This window comes from Mytilus trossulus, chromosome 14 (genome assembly GCF_036588685.1).
Source record: "Mytilus trossulus isolate FHL-02 chromosome 14, PNRI_Mtr1.1.1.hap1, whole genome shotgun sequence".
In the NCBI taxonomy this organism is placed as follows: Eukaryota; Metazoa; Mollusca; class Bivalvia; order Mytilida; family Mytilidae; genus Mytilus; species Mytilus trossulus.
Genome location: NC_086386.1, coordinates 1,449,789 through 1,464,285, shown reverse-complemented (window position 1 = coordinate 1,464,285; position 14,497 = coordinate 1,449,789). Strand labels below are relative to the sequence as shown.

The 14,497-nt window shown below is 30.4% G+C and overlaps 1 protein-coding gene across 10 annotated transcripts in view; it reads left to right on the top strand.

Annotated features, from left to right (window-relative positions):
• LOC134696103 (uncharacterized) overlaps positions 1 to 14,497 on the top strand; it is a 69,242-nt gene that overhangs the window by 19,842 nt on the left and 34,903 nt on the right. For 6 of the 10 annotated variants that reach the window (XM_063557707.1, XM_063557705.1, XM_063557698.1 and 3 more), the window contains 10 exons: positions 388 to 508; positions 1,226 to 1,356; positions 2,007 to 2,171; positions 2,446 to 2,463; positions 5,464 to 5,602; positions 6,618 to 6,739; positions 7,199 to 7,219; positions 10,563 to 10,596; positions 11,889 to 12,006; positions 12,905 to 12,931. In XM_063557707.1, the coding sequence (XP_063413777.1) occupies positions 388 to 508; positions 1,226 to 1,356; positions 2,007 to 2,171; positions 2,446 to 2,463; positions 5,464 to 5,602; positions 6,618 to 6,739; positions 7,199 to 7,219; positions 10,563 to 10,596; positions 11,889 to 12,006; positions 12,905 to 12,931 (896 nt within the window). The remainder of the gene's footprint in view (positions 1 to 387; positions 509 to 1,225; positions 1,357 to 2,006; positions 2,172 to 2,445; positions 2,464 to 5,463; positions 5,603 to 6,617; positions 6,740 to 7,198; positions 7,220 to 10,562; positions 10,597 to 11,888; positions 12,007 to 12,904; positions 12,932 to 14,497) is intronic. The other 4 variants (XM_063557702.1, XM_063557703.1, XM_063557704.1 and 1 more) reach the window with 4 other exon arrangements.

Genomic DNA, 14,497 nt, shown 5'->3' with positions numbered 1-14,497 from the left:
GTCCACTGAACATGGAAAATAATATAGGTGTGAGTAGGACATCTGTGTACTGTTGACACATTCTTGTGTACCTGTGTTTTTAGTGAGTTTAAATGTTACCACTGTAAAAACAAATAAGTGTGGTAATTTTCTAATATGAAGGAAAATAGATTTGTGGCATACTTCAATGAGACAACAAACCAACAACACAAATAATTAATCAGTATCTGAAGGTCAACTGAGTCACATTCTGTTAGACCTCAAGTCATCTTACAAGTAATTTTTTTCTTTGAAATACTTTTTATTAAAAAGAAGCCTTCAGCACACAACTAAAAATTGAAAAGCCAAAGATTAATACTGTTGCTAATACTAGAGACAAAATGGCATATTATGTTTATTTTATTACAGGGATGATAAGAAGTCAGAAGTCAAGGACAATGATAACAGAAGTAGATCAGAGGTCAAATTAGATGTGGTTGTCAACATGATAGGGTCTGTTTCTGAAGATATGGTCCATTTTAAGGAAAAGGTAAGACTTCTAATTAAATGCCAAAGTATGAAATTTCAAAGGAAAGGAATTTAAATGATTCCTAGATTTATCTCCCCTACAGTAAAGATAATGATTTAAGATTGAAAGGTTAGTTCATAGCTGCTGGGGTAAAAATTCAATAAAAAAATCTTTTATTGACTTCAATGCAAATCTGTTACTACACTGGAATTATGCCAGGTTTACCACTAAAAATCAGAAACATTCATTCAGTACAATTTTAGCTTTAGCTTCTGCAACAATCCTTAAAACATAGCATATTTATTTAATAAATTTTCCTGTCAAAATATTAACCTAAAAAGAAAAAGAAAATGTGTGTCCCTTAGAGTTATCTCCCCTACATTTATAATTGTAAGTGTTAAAATAAAAGGAATGATTGTCCCCTAGGGTGCCTCACACAGAAATAAACAATAAACTTAAGAAATTTATGCTTATGTCCCTCAGACTTAGTTGTCTGGTAGTGTCAAGGGAACGATATGAAATTAACATGAACAAACTAGAAGTACATTTAACGCAGACACTATTTTATTTTAAACTACTTGTATGGAATACTTGATACATACCAAGGACTTGATCCCTGTGAAGCATTACAACACAACTTGAGGTTGCATAATTATATAAAATGCCTTTTCATAAACCATAGTGAGTACTTTTGTAGATATGCAAACCCCTCTACAATATCCACCTTTATACTTCCAGCTTGCACCTCAGCCTGTTGCAGGATTCAGACAGCCAGCTAGTACAGGAGTGTCTATGAAACCTTTGTCCAGACCAGCAACAGCTTCAGGCATCAGAAGTCCAAGTCCTATGATGAGGACTAATTCTCCAGTGTAAGAATTCTTATACCATCAGGGTCTTTAGACATTTATCACCTGTAGTTTATAAAAAAGAAGATGCGGTATGATTGCCAACGAGACAACTATCCACAAAAAGACCAAAATGACACAAACATTAACAATTTAGCCAATGTTTGTTGAATCAGCTGCTACATAAATTATCTTTTTCAAATTGTTTATCTCTAGTTTTTGACAAACAATTTCAAAACAAATGGTTTGTCTGTCTGTCATCTTTTCTTTAAACCTTGTGTTCAAAACAAATGACATTGGGATGATAACTTGAGGGTCCAAAAATGATACAACAATTATTAAACTTATACAAGTGTTAAAAAGTTGGAAGAGTTAGAAAGCCAATTTTATATTATTTTATGTTTTTTTTCACCTTGGATATATACTCAGTAGTGTAGACTCTGTCTCATTTTTATGACTGAATATGTATTCTAAAATTTGATGAAGATGAGAAAAATTTTATACATCAATAGGTATGTCAGCTTCTTCAACTTTGGTGTATAAACTTTTTACTGTATTTCAACATCATCGCTAGAGTAACAGTATATTTATATTCCACTTTTTCATATGAAAGTAATATCATAATTTATATTTATGACTTTGTAACTTTTTGATAGATACTCTTTGTTTTACAGTGGTAACCATGACAACCTTGCACGTTCTCAGTCCAGTCCATACCTGTCAGAGGATATATTAATTAATGAGGACACATCAAGATCTGCTCGTTCATTACCGTCTAATCGTATGGTACAGGCCATTGATTGGAGGGGGAAGATAGCTCCTGATTCTGTCAGATACAAGTAAGGATGTCATAGAGTTGGATATCATTTGTTAAACTTAGAAATATCTATTGATATCAATCTCAAATTTGATAGTTTCCAATTTAAATTTACAGCTTAATCTTGTTTGATAATATTTTGATAACTGTCCCAGATATATTGGACTTCTGTTATTTGTGATGACTGAATTAAATAAGCTACCATTTGATTTGACAATTTTCCGACCAGTACACTTTCTTTGATTCATGAATATTTTTACACTGTTTTAAACTTGTATTTAAATATACTTTGACAGTGAAAGTCAAAATGAAAGGTATTTTGTATATAATAATAGCTTTATAGTCTCTTTATATATATATATATCTATTTCTTATACACTAACTCAATTAAAAAGAAGGAATTTTGATTGCATGTACATATTAGAGAATAAGAAAATGACAATGAAGACTTTAGAAACAAATAAAATAGAGAACTTACGATTAGATCACATAAAAGAGGAATTCTTGTAAATGAACTTATTTTTTGCCTATACATTTTTTCCATTTCTGCCCTCTTAAGGGCATACGATACAGTTTTGATCCTGTATTTCCAAGTTCATGACAATTTGCATATAGGCTATTTTTTACCTGATTAACTCAAATATGTAATAAAAAATATACCGTCATGTGCTACTTTTTGAGTAAAATGAGGTCGAAATTTTGTATATTTGCTCAAAATTCAGATTTGTGGCCGTAATTTCATTTTCGAAAGAAAGACGTAACTTTTTTGTTAAAAAAGATAAACACAAATTGTTTTTTTGTTAAATTATCGGTTATTTCTGTATTTTATAAATATCCTAAAAAAATATGCTTTTTTTATTCAGAAATAACTCATATTTATCAAATGTTCATGAATTGAGGAAAAAACGTCTTTTTTTACTGCATGTTTATCCAAATTAAAAAAATCCTCTATTTACAGTTTTATAAAATTTGGGTCACATAATCTCCCTGCAAAATGAAACAAAAAGTCGTTTTGAAAAATAGGGGTCCATGAACTTGTTTTCAAATTAAATCAGTTTGAATGATAAAAATCAGACGAAAAATGCATCTTTCCCGATATCTCACAGTTTGACGTCGCGAAAATAACAAATTACGTTAGCAACGCCATTACCTTCCCTGTAACTGTATTGAATGCCCTTAAGCCGACTTCTTGTGTTTAATTATTATGATATTTTTACTTTGTTTATGTATAAGATAAGATCCCAACTTTCATATATACGCGGATATTAATAAAAGTGTTATTCTTTTACTGTAGAAAATATTTAAATCGATTGCGTAAATTAGTTGGTTCAAAGTATGTTGAACCCAATGCTGACATGAGGTGAATGTGAGAATTGGTATGATTAATATTTGCACACAATTATGGAAGCAGATCAAATTGGATAAACTTATTTAAAAAAGAAAATCAAAATGAAGCTAATAAGATTACTGGTTTAATTTTGAAAATCTTAATATTAATTTGATAAACATAACTGCAGTAAATTGACTTCTTTCTGTCGTTATTTATATGCATACAAAAATGACTGATATTTCAACTTCATTATAAATGTTTTTTTGCTTTTACTGTGGATTCATTTATTTGTGTGGGTCCTAATTTTCCTGGATTGAGGAAAACTTGCATATTCATGTTTTTTTTTGCATTTTCTGCATACATTCCCTTAGAAAATTTGTAATTTGAAGAGTATTTAAAATTGTGATTCCCCTGTACCCATGAAATCCACTAAAATTAATATCCAACGAATATTAATGAATCCACAGTATTCATCTTGTAATTTCCAGGACTAATGAATCATGATTTCTTATTCCAATCTCTCTCAATAAAAAATATATTATAGAAAAAAATGTTAAATAGTGGTACTTTAGATATGTTTTCTGCTCTCAAATCTACACACCTGTGTTTAATATGTATTTCTAATACTGTTAAAACCACAATCTAAAACTTAGCATTCCCTTGATTATATGTTTTCATTGTTTAATTAGAGTTATCCCTCCTATATAGTAGAAGAAAATGGTTTTCTTTGTTACCTTAATACATCAACATATATCTTTTATAAGCTTGTAATAACTAATTGTATAAACTACAAACCTAGCCATCACATAAAGGTAATAACATCACAAATGCTTATTGTCAAAACACACTGCAAACAAATTGTTTTAACACACTGAGAATTATTTTTTTCATTGTTTTACATGACACTTTTTCACAATTTTTTTTTTACATTATCTTTTCTACAATATTATTGGTTAAAATATCAACATGTTGAGTATAATTTGTTCTCAAAAGCTTTAGATGTTATGCTGAAAATGGAAATTGAACTAAGAGAGAGATATTGATAAATAAATCTTGAATAAATTTGATAAGAAGAACATTTATTTTCCAGAGATGACCCAAATTTGATGGCCATATTGTAATTCACACATTTTTGCAATGTTTTTATTGATGTTGTTATTGTTACAGGATTGGTTTTTAATGTTTTTTTTTCTATTGGGACAGGATATAGGTTTGCTAAAAATAAAAACAAACATTTTCAATCTTGATAGCATTATTTGTGTGGAGTATTTTTTTTTAATGGAAACAGTGTCTTACACTTCATGGAATTTGATGTGACTGTCATACAAGTGAGAGGTTTAGTTAGCTATAAAACCAGGTTTAATCCACCATTTTCTACATTAGAAAATGCCTGTACCAAGTTAGGAATATGACAGTTGTTATCCATTCGCTTGATGCGTTTGGACTTTTGATTTTGCCTTTTGATTTTGGATTTTCCTTTTTGAATTTTCCTCAGAGTTCAGTATTTTTGTGTTTTTACTTTTTTTTAAATTCATTGTTCAACTATTGTGTTATCAAATGCATGGATACATTTATGATTGTCAAGTTACAGTGGAGTTTATACTGTAAAATTTGTTCAAATTCAATGTTCTGAAGCTGGTGAATGGCTGTTGAAGTAGTCAAATGATATGTGTTTACAAAAACACCATTTCAATGTGGGATAAACATGGTTAATTGATTGTTTTATGCCTACATTTAGAAGAAATTGATAGAAATAGACATAAACTATTGAAATTTTTATACTGATTTGTTAATCAAATATACTGCAGAAATACCCAAAATATAGATAAATGTAATATTTAGGTGAATTAGATGTAACCAAGTAGCATATTTAGGAGACATGTTTGGTTAGAAATTTCGAATTCATATGTAGTGTAAAAATGCCATTCAAATTTTACTGAATAAGTGATCTTTTGCTAAACGATGGATGAATTCTACTTTGCAGAGGGCAGAAAACTCAGTTTGGTGGACATACATATGTGAAGAAAATGCCCAAGGGTAAGAGACCAGTAGGAGCTACCCATGCTGGTAACCGTCCTAAAACTGCTCCTGTCACAGCCAGGGAGAAATGGAAAACTGATAAGGTACCACACTCACTCTTCAAATATAAAAAAAAGATGTGTTATGATTGCCAATGAGACAACTGTCCACAAGAGAACAATATGACACAGACATTAACAACTATAGGTCACTGTACGGCCTTCAACAATGAAAGTATTTTTTTATGAAATTGCCAAATTTTTATATTTTATAACCCATATAGATTGACTTTTAATGAAGTTGTGGTCATATACATATGAATATATATCTATATATCAATCTGTTGTCACTGTGTTGTCATCTGGGTAGCATATTTGGTCTTTTATTGAATCTCCTTAAGCTTCAGCCTTGAAGCAAGCAATTTGTTAATTGGTCTGGAATTATTGTGAGTTGTATGCTGTGTAAGCTATTTGGTAATTGGTCTGGAATTATTGTGAGTTGTATGCTGTGTAAGCTATTTACAGGTAGTCCCTTCCTGTTTTATAATACAGGATATTTGTATAGCCTTTGACTTTTGTAAAAAAAAGGGAGACTAAGCGATCCTACTTTCCCATGGCAGTGGCTGCATCCACAAATATTCACTCTGTGGTTAAAGGTTTTGAAATTTAAACAACTTTCTTAAACTATCATGGGTTTGTACCAAACTTGGACAGAAGCTTGTTAATGATCATAATATAGTATCCAGAAGTAAATTTTGTAAAAAAAAATGCTTATTTCCTATTTTCCTTATAAATGGACTTAGTTTATCTGCCAGTTCACATTACATCCTGTTTTTCGGTATTTGTCTCAATTATGTACGTAATTTTCATTCAGTTAACATTACATGCAATCTGCAGTTAAAGTTCCTAAAACCTTTATTACCTTCATAAAGTAGGCAAGACACTGGGTTCCACAGAACCCTTACAATTTTTTTTTGTTCTTATTGACTTATCAATTCTAAACTTCTTTTTATCTAACAGAATAAAAAGAGGAGACATAACCTAATAAGGCAGCCGCTCATTCAATAACAACAAAAAATTTTATAACTTAAGATGTCTTCATGGATTTTTTTTGTTTCAGCCAAGTGATCACAACACCCGAGTTGAAGGTCAAGCTGCTACCAATACCATGACACAGGTCGACCAGAATGTTGTTGATTCTATGATGGTAGTTAACCATATTCTCGGCTCTAGTGATTCAAGGTAAATAGTCATTATAATACATCCCCCTTTGCTTAACTTGTTTGAGAGGACTTGTGTTTAATAATGAGTCAGTTTAAAGCCAGTAGAATTGGTACCAAAACTGTGTCCACACTTTTCCTACAATTATCTGACAATGTACTGTTTAACTTTCTGTTCTAAAGAATGTTTTAGGATCATCAGAACTTCTTGTTATGATTCCAACCTTTCAAAATTAAATGGAAAAAGAAAGTTCATAATTATTTGAACAAAAAGAGAAAGATGGTTTGTCAGATCCTTGTAAAAGAAGTATGGGCATACTATCTTTACTTTGATCATATGGATTAACTGTTTCTTCTAAAAAGAAAGCAACTAAATATATTTAGTCAGTACATTGTGTTTTACAAAAATATAGGTAACCGTTTGAAATTGTTCGTAACACTTTATTTTGTCATGTAAATTCTGTTCTATTTTTGCCTATAGTTTACAGAGGTACTTTAAGGGGTAAGTCGCATGATCAGTGTTTATATGCTAGTATAAAACACAAGTGGATAGGCTATCATACTTATCAAACTTATCACACTTATCATAGAAATCACCAAAAAGGTATTATCTAATAAACACTTTGTATGAATGGGTGTCAACCATGGCATTAAGGGAATTGTAGTATGCAGACTCAGGGATTTTAGGCTATCATTTCATTACACACAGGCTGTGGACTCCACCCACACATTGAGACTACCATAGAACTGTCCTTACATGGTATCACACATTCTTATGAATAAGTCTACTGGAAACTTTCATTAAAACATTACCCCTGTGTTGTTACATATTTTTATCATTAGGTGAAGCAAAGCTTATTGTTTGTTTGTTTCATATTTTTAATAGAGTTACAATATATATACCTAAAGATTAAAATTACAGGTTTTGGCACATAATTTTATAATATCATGATTTGACAATCTGTAAAACTATTAAAATGTTCATCAATTTTAAGAGACTCAGTAAAAAGAACTTTTCTAAGATCATTATAAACAGGACAATGTAAAATAACATGATATTCATCTTCAACAGTATTAAAACAATTAAAACAACATCTCTCTTTCAGCAGCACATATTCATATCATCCAATTTCCAATACATGTTCAACAAGATATATTTTTCAGTATTTTTCATGAAATGGAACATTAATTGTATAGCAAAGATATACAAAAATGTTTAAAACATATGTTTATCACTGATGACATTACTTATAATTGAAGTATATTAGCAATATAATACATAATTGCATGCTAACTATTGGTTACATTATGTATGAAAATGGTGTTACTCTACAGTAATCAGACAATATTGCATGCAATCATTAATAAAAAAGTTACCTCAAAACTTAACACTGTTGTTCAGATTGATAAAAGGAAGATTGCTTTGTCGTGTTTGTCAGTTTTAAGGCAATTTTTTATGCCCTCGCCAAAGGACATGGAGCATTAAGTTCTTCCCTTGTCTGTACATATGTACGTACGTCTGTCCCAAAGTTGGTTTCTGTTCTCTAACTTTAGTTTGCTTCAACCAAATGATATGAAAATTATTTTAAAAAAAATGCTTATTACCTCAAAACACAGATAAAGTTTGAATTTTAGGGGTGTCACATTTATTTTATATGGCACAAACTAGCTCCAGTAGGCTTGGGTCAATTTACTATAAACTTTACACTGTTATCAGATTATGAATGCCGGCTTGCTATGATTGAGAAAAAAAACATAATTTGGTTTGTAGTCTGAGAGTTATGGAACTTCTTTACAGTCAAAGGAGTAGGGGCATTAAGGCCTAGTTTTGGCCCAAGAAAATTAAATGTTTGATAACTATTTCAAATTGGCACATAATGTTTAGAAATGTATAGGGTCAAGAAATATAAATGAAAAACATTATGATTTTTATCTGATGACGTCAAAATTACGTCATAATATGTACTTATTTCACAAAAACGATGAAAAATACCGAATTTATGCAGTTTTCTGACTTTATTTCCGTTGTGGAAACATCCTGTGCAGCCAGGAAACAACAAAATAATTTGACCAAAGGTTTATTATAATTAATTGCATTATCTCACAAAATATAAAGTTGTTTCTTGGGTGCGCACATACTATTTCAGTCTAAAATATACTTAAAATTTGATGAAAAAACAAGGAAAATCACGAAATTTAACAAAATATGCAAATTAAGGTTATGATTTGTTGTCATGGTAACTTGTTCGATTGTCAAATCTGTTTTGTTTTTCTTAGTACCTTATACCTTAGACAAGTTTTCAGTAATTTAAGAATATGTATGATAACTTTAAAATTTGTAGTAATTTTTGGGCCAAATAAGGGCCTTATTGCCCTACTCCTTTAAGGCAGTAATTATACACCAATTGATATCATCTTGCATGTTGTCCTATACATGCTATAGTGCCATTTTACTAACTTCTAATAAGATGGACTCCTAATTTCTTCTGACACAAATTCATTATGGTACATTTTACAATCATGATTTGAAATCTGGTGAATGATAAATAGAAAGATTTCTGAAAGACAGTATTTATTTAAGATATTATATATGACAATCATGTACAGTTAATCTTCAGGTATTGTTATACCCATGAGAAAAGGAAACAGTCAAATTTAAGAACCAAAAATGCTGTCTAAACAGTTTATGTTAAGAATATAAACAATTAATAAAAATGCAATTGAATAATCACCATATGTTTTATAGGTTTACATATATTTACATATATTTAACCTACTCCATTGAATTTAAAACACTGATATTCGGTTTTTAATTTAATTGTATTTGGTTGAATTTAAATTTTAAATTTGTATTTTGAAATGAGGGAAACAAAAGGGGTGTTAATTTTCATTAGTTTTTCTAAGTTAAGTGTGAAGTCTAGTTTTGAAAGCTTAACTGTAAAGATGGATATATCTATATTGAAGTAAGTAATAAACAATTATATATTAACACTCATACATGGGGGAAGGTTGTATACTGTAAATTCAGAAATTATTGCGTGCATTTATATTTGCTATTTTGTCATTTTAGACTAAAATGCCATTTTAATTTTTGCGATATTAAGAAAAATCCTGTTGGATTTATATAAAAAAATTCAAAATGTGAATTTTAATTATTGCAATGATAACCCTGTCGCAGTTTTCGCAATAATTTCTGAATTTACAGTATTCACCGCTAGATGTCTTTAGATTATTTGTGTAGTTGGGTTAATGTCTCATTGAAGTGATAGCTGTGATCTCCATTTATTCATGCTACAAGTGTTGTTGATATAGTAAGACAAGCCTGATAAGCATCTATCCATCAAGAAAGGAGATCTATGTTCCTTCTAAGCAGTGGTTCTGTTACACTTATGTTGACTTAGCAGAAAGTAAAATATTAAAAATGCCCAGCTCCGAGGAAAATTCAAAACAAAAAGTCTGTCTGCAAATGGCAATATCGAAAGTTTATCGACTTGGTACAGACATTTTCTTGTGTATAAAATAGTGGATAAAACCTAGTTTTATAGCTAGCAAGCCATGGTCATAAAGATGCCATATTTCAGTCTTACTATCTAAATAAAGGTTAGACCTTTAAATTCATTCTAATTTCCAATGCATACCCATGTATCACCTGATGAGCACCACAATCCATTCCAATTATATTTTTAAGATTTTATATAAACTTGCCAAAATTGTCCAGAAATGTTTACCGATTGGTTTTAGAATCTACTAATTATTGTAATGTATGATTCAAATATGGAAAAATTCCTCTGCATAAACTTACAAAGATGTTTAACTATTTATTGTTTTGGTTTTACATTTTTTAGGTCTGGATCGTTTAATTCGCTGTACTTAGATGAGGTGAGTGTTTAAGGGCATACGATACAGTTACAGGGGAGGTAATGACGTTGTTAACGTAAAATGTTATTTTCGCAACGTCAAACTGCGACTTATCGGGAAAAGATGCATTTTTCGACTGATTTTTATCATTCAAACTGATTTAATTTGAAAACGAGTTTATAGACCTCTATTTTTCAAAACGGCAATTTGTTTCATTTTGCAGGGAGATTATGTGACCCAATTTTTATAAAACTGTAAATAGAGGATTTTTTTTAATTTTGATAAACATGCATCAAAAAATTACGATTTTTCCTCAATTCATGAACATTTGATAAATATGAGTTATTTTTTAATAAAAAATGCATAATTTTTAATGATACTTATAAAATACAGACATTGACGATTATTTAACAAAAAACAATTTGTGTTTATCGTTTAAAACAAAAAAGTTATGTCTTTCTTTCGAAAAAGAAAATACGGACACAAATCTGAATTTTGAGCAAATATACAAAATTTCTACCTCATTTTACTCAAAAAGTAGCACATGAAGGTATATTTTTGATTACATATTTGATTTAATCATGTAAAAAATAGCCTTTATGCAAATTATCATCAACTTGTAAATACAGGTTCAAAACTGTATCGTATGCCCTTAATGAACTGATGGAAAATAGAATATTATAATCTCAGAACATTATATAGAAACCCAAGAATATTATTAAAATTGTTAGTACTGAAAGGTTTGTAACATATTTGAATTAGAGTGAAATAAAATTGAAAAGGAAATGGGGAATGTGTCAAAGCGATAACAACCTGACCATAGAGCAGACAACAGCCGAAGGCCACCAATGGGTCTTCAATGTAGCTAGAATTCCTGCGCCCCTAGGTGTCCTTCAGCTGGCCCCTAAAAATATGTTTACTAGTACAGTGATAATGGACGTCATACTAAACTCTGAATTATACACAAGAAACTAAAATTAAAAATAATACAAGACTAACAAAGGCCAGAGGCTCCTGACTTGGGACAGGCGCAAAATTGTGGTGGGTTTAAAGTTGTTTATTGAGCAGTTATCTTGATGTTTGTATTAAATCACCAAAAATCAGTATGATGAGATGTATAACTATTTTATTTTTAGCCTCCTTAACCCCCAAAATATGTTAAATCCTGCAATAGAATGCTTTGTATACTGATTAAAAGTATAACTACCTTGAACTTAATTATTACTAACAGAAACTTGCATGTTATGTTAAAGAAGTAAAAGAAATTTAATGAAATATAAAGCATATAATTAAAAAGTATGTTTTATTTTCAGAATTTCCTAAAGACTTTTAATTCAAGAGTTATGTCTGCCAGTGGCACAACAAATACAAACACACCTGTACCTATGGAATATGTTCCTATTGTAGCTAATGCTCCAAGGTCACTGCCAGGTAGGTCAAAGTTTTCTATAATACCATTTTAGATATGTTTTCCTGACAACCAAAAGCTCCCAAGGGCACTGCCAGGTAGGTCAAAGTTTTCCAAATTACCATTTTAGATATGTTTTCCTGACAACCAAAAGCTCCCAAGGGCACTGCCAGGTAGGTCAAAGTTTTCCAAATTACCATTTTAGATATGTTTTCCTGACATCCAAAAGCTCCCAAGGGCACTGCCAGGTAGGTCAAAGTTTTCCAAATTACCCTTTTAGATATGTTTTCCTGACAACCAAAAGCTTACAAGGGCACTGCCACAAAGGTCAAAGTTTTGTATAATACTGCTTTAATATGTTCTCTTGACAAATAAAAGCTCCAAGGTAATTGCCAGGTAGGTCAAAGTTTTCTATAATAACTTTTTGGTATGTTCTCTTGAGGACCAAATGCTCCAAGGTCAAATTTTTCTATAACATCTGTTAAGTTTCCTTGGCAACCAGTGCTACAATTTTGTGACTAGGTAAGCAATAGACACTAGTTATGTCAAGTGGCACCATGAAAACATACACATTTAACTATGGTGTGATCCCATTGCAGCCAATGTTCCCAGGTTGTTAGCAGGTAGGTCAAAGTTTACCTTAGTACCTTTAGATTAGGTTTCCATGGTAACCAAGGGTATAAAATCATTACCAGGTTAGCCAATTGAGGGATTCTTCTTTAATGATGAGTTCTTGAGAAAATTGTACAATATGAATTTCTTTTTCACCCCCATATAAAATAGAAACAAGATTGCTACAAATTTTGTGGATGTTAAAAAAGTGTATATAAAAAGGGGTATCCATTCAGTATTGCTAGTTTAATGTGCTGCAGTTTTATATCAGTATAGAACTATTTGTAACTCTGTTTTTTTTGTTACCAGGATTGCTAGGTTATGAGAAGTTATGGGGTATACACATTTAATGATATTTAAACCCTCCTTCCTACATTGACATAACATGACCCTATTTTCTTCACAGGATTATTCACATCCTCTGTTTAAAGTGAAATGAACATCACAATTCTAAAGTCAATGACAATGACTTTCTAGAGTGTACTAACAAAGTTCACACTGATACGTTTTGTTTATATTTTGTCACAAACTAACAAATTGCACATTAAAATATGATGTCACGTACACTAAAGATCATGGGGCCTCAGTGGCCGAGTGATCTAAGTAGTCTTAGTGAAAGTTTTCTAATTGTGATCACCCATAACCAAGGGGTCTTTGTGTCAACAGTTTGATTTTCAGGGTTTTTTGTTTGATTGAAGTTCTAACTTATTGTTGTTTATCCCCTCTTTTTAAATATTTAAATGAGTGCCATGACTTTTTGTGGTTTATCCAATCTTTTCAATTATTTAATTGAGTTCCATGACTAAGCTGTGAGTAAACATTATCAAAATCATAAATAAATACAGGGGGTGAGGACTACACATAACTGCCTAATATGCACGGCAGAATACGGTAACAGCTGCTGGTAGTCTCTTTTTTAGGATGAATGTGTCTTTAAATTGATATAGAGACAGATGTAAAAGAAGATTGGTCACTAAGGTTTTGTTCATTGAAATCATTGTTAGCTTAGTTAAAGTATACCTTATTTATTGCTTGTATTTATTATCACATGCAATTGTGATTAAACCTTCTAAATTTGATTGATTGATTGTTGGTTGGTAAACATCCAGTCTGCCTTCTAAGAAGGGACAACTTTCAGATCACATATGCAATCTATAATTTGAACAAGTTTAAAAGTTCAAAAGTTAACATTTCTCTGACGTGTTAATTGTATTCAGACATAGATAATAGTATATTTATTTTACCCTTAAAAATTTAATAAGATGATCCATGGCACATGTATATCAACCACCTTAGCAAATAATTGGGCAAAAATGTTAAATAAATCAATATGGTCATCGATGCTTTCATTTCTATCATGTTAATCAGTTGATCTTGATACAAAATATTTTCTTATATATATTTAAAAAAAAAAAAAAAAAAAAAGCCTGATTTTTTAGAGTTAATCTTAAAAGGAAATTTCTGTTATTTTGGCCTAGATACTTGTTCTATAAATATATAAACATTAAATTTAAAAGAGGTTAATGCTTAAAAAACCTGTATAAAACAAATGTACATTTAATTTTAATAGATTACTGTATAGGATTAATGGTTCAATAAATGCCAATTATAAATTCATTTGTGCACTAATCCATTTCTTTCTTTGTGTCAACCCAGGATTAGTTCAGAACCTAAAATTCTCAAGTAGAAACTCATTTAAATGTGATTTACGATAAATTGATTTTTAACAAATGCATCTTAAACACAAATTTATGATCGTTCAATTTTTCATTTTTGTGTTTGTAAGTACTTATAGGTGATTTGTGTAATCAATTTCTATTTCACGCTGAAGTAGATTGTGAACGTCTATTTAGGACTTGTTACTTGGCACGAAATTTTAAAGGTAAATTTTCACCAAATGCA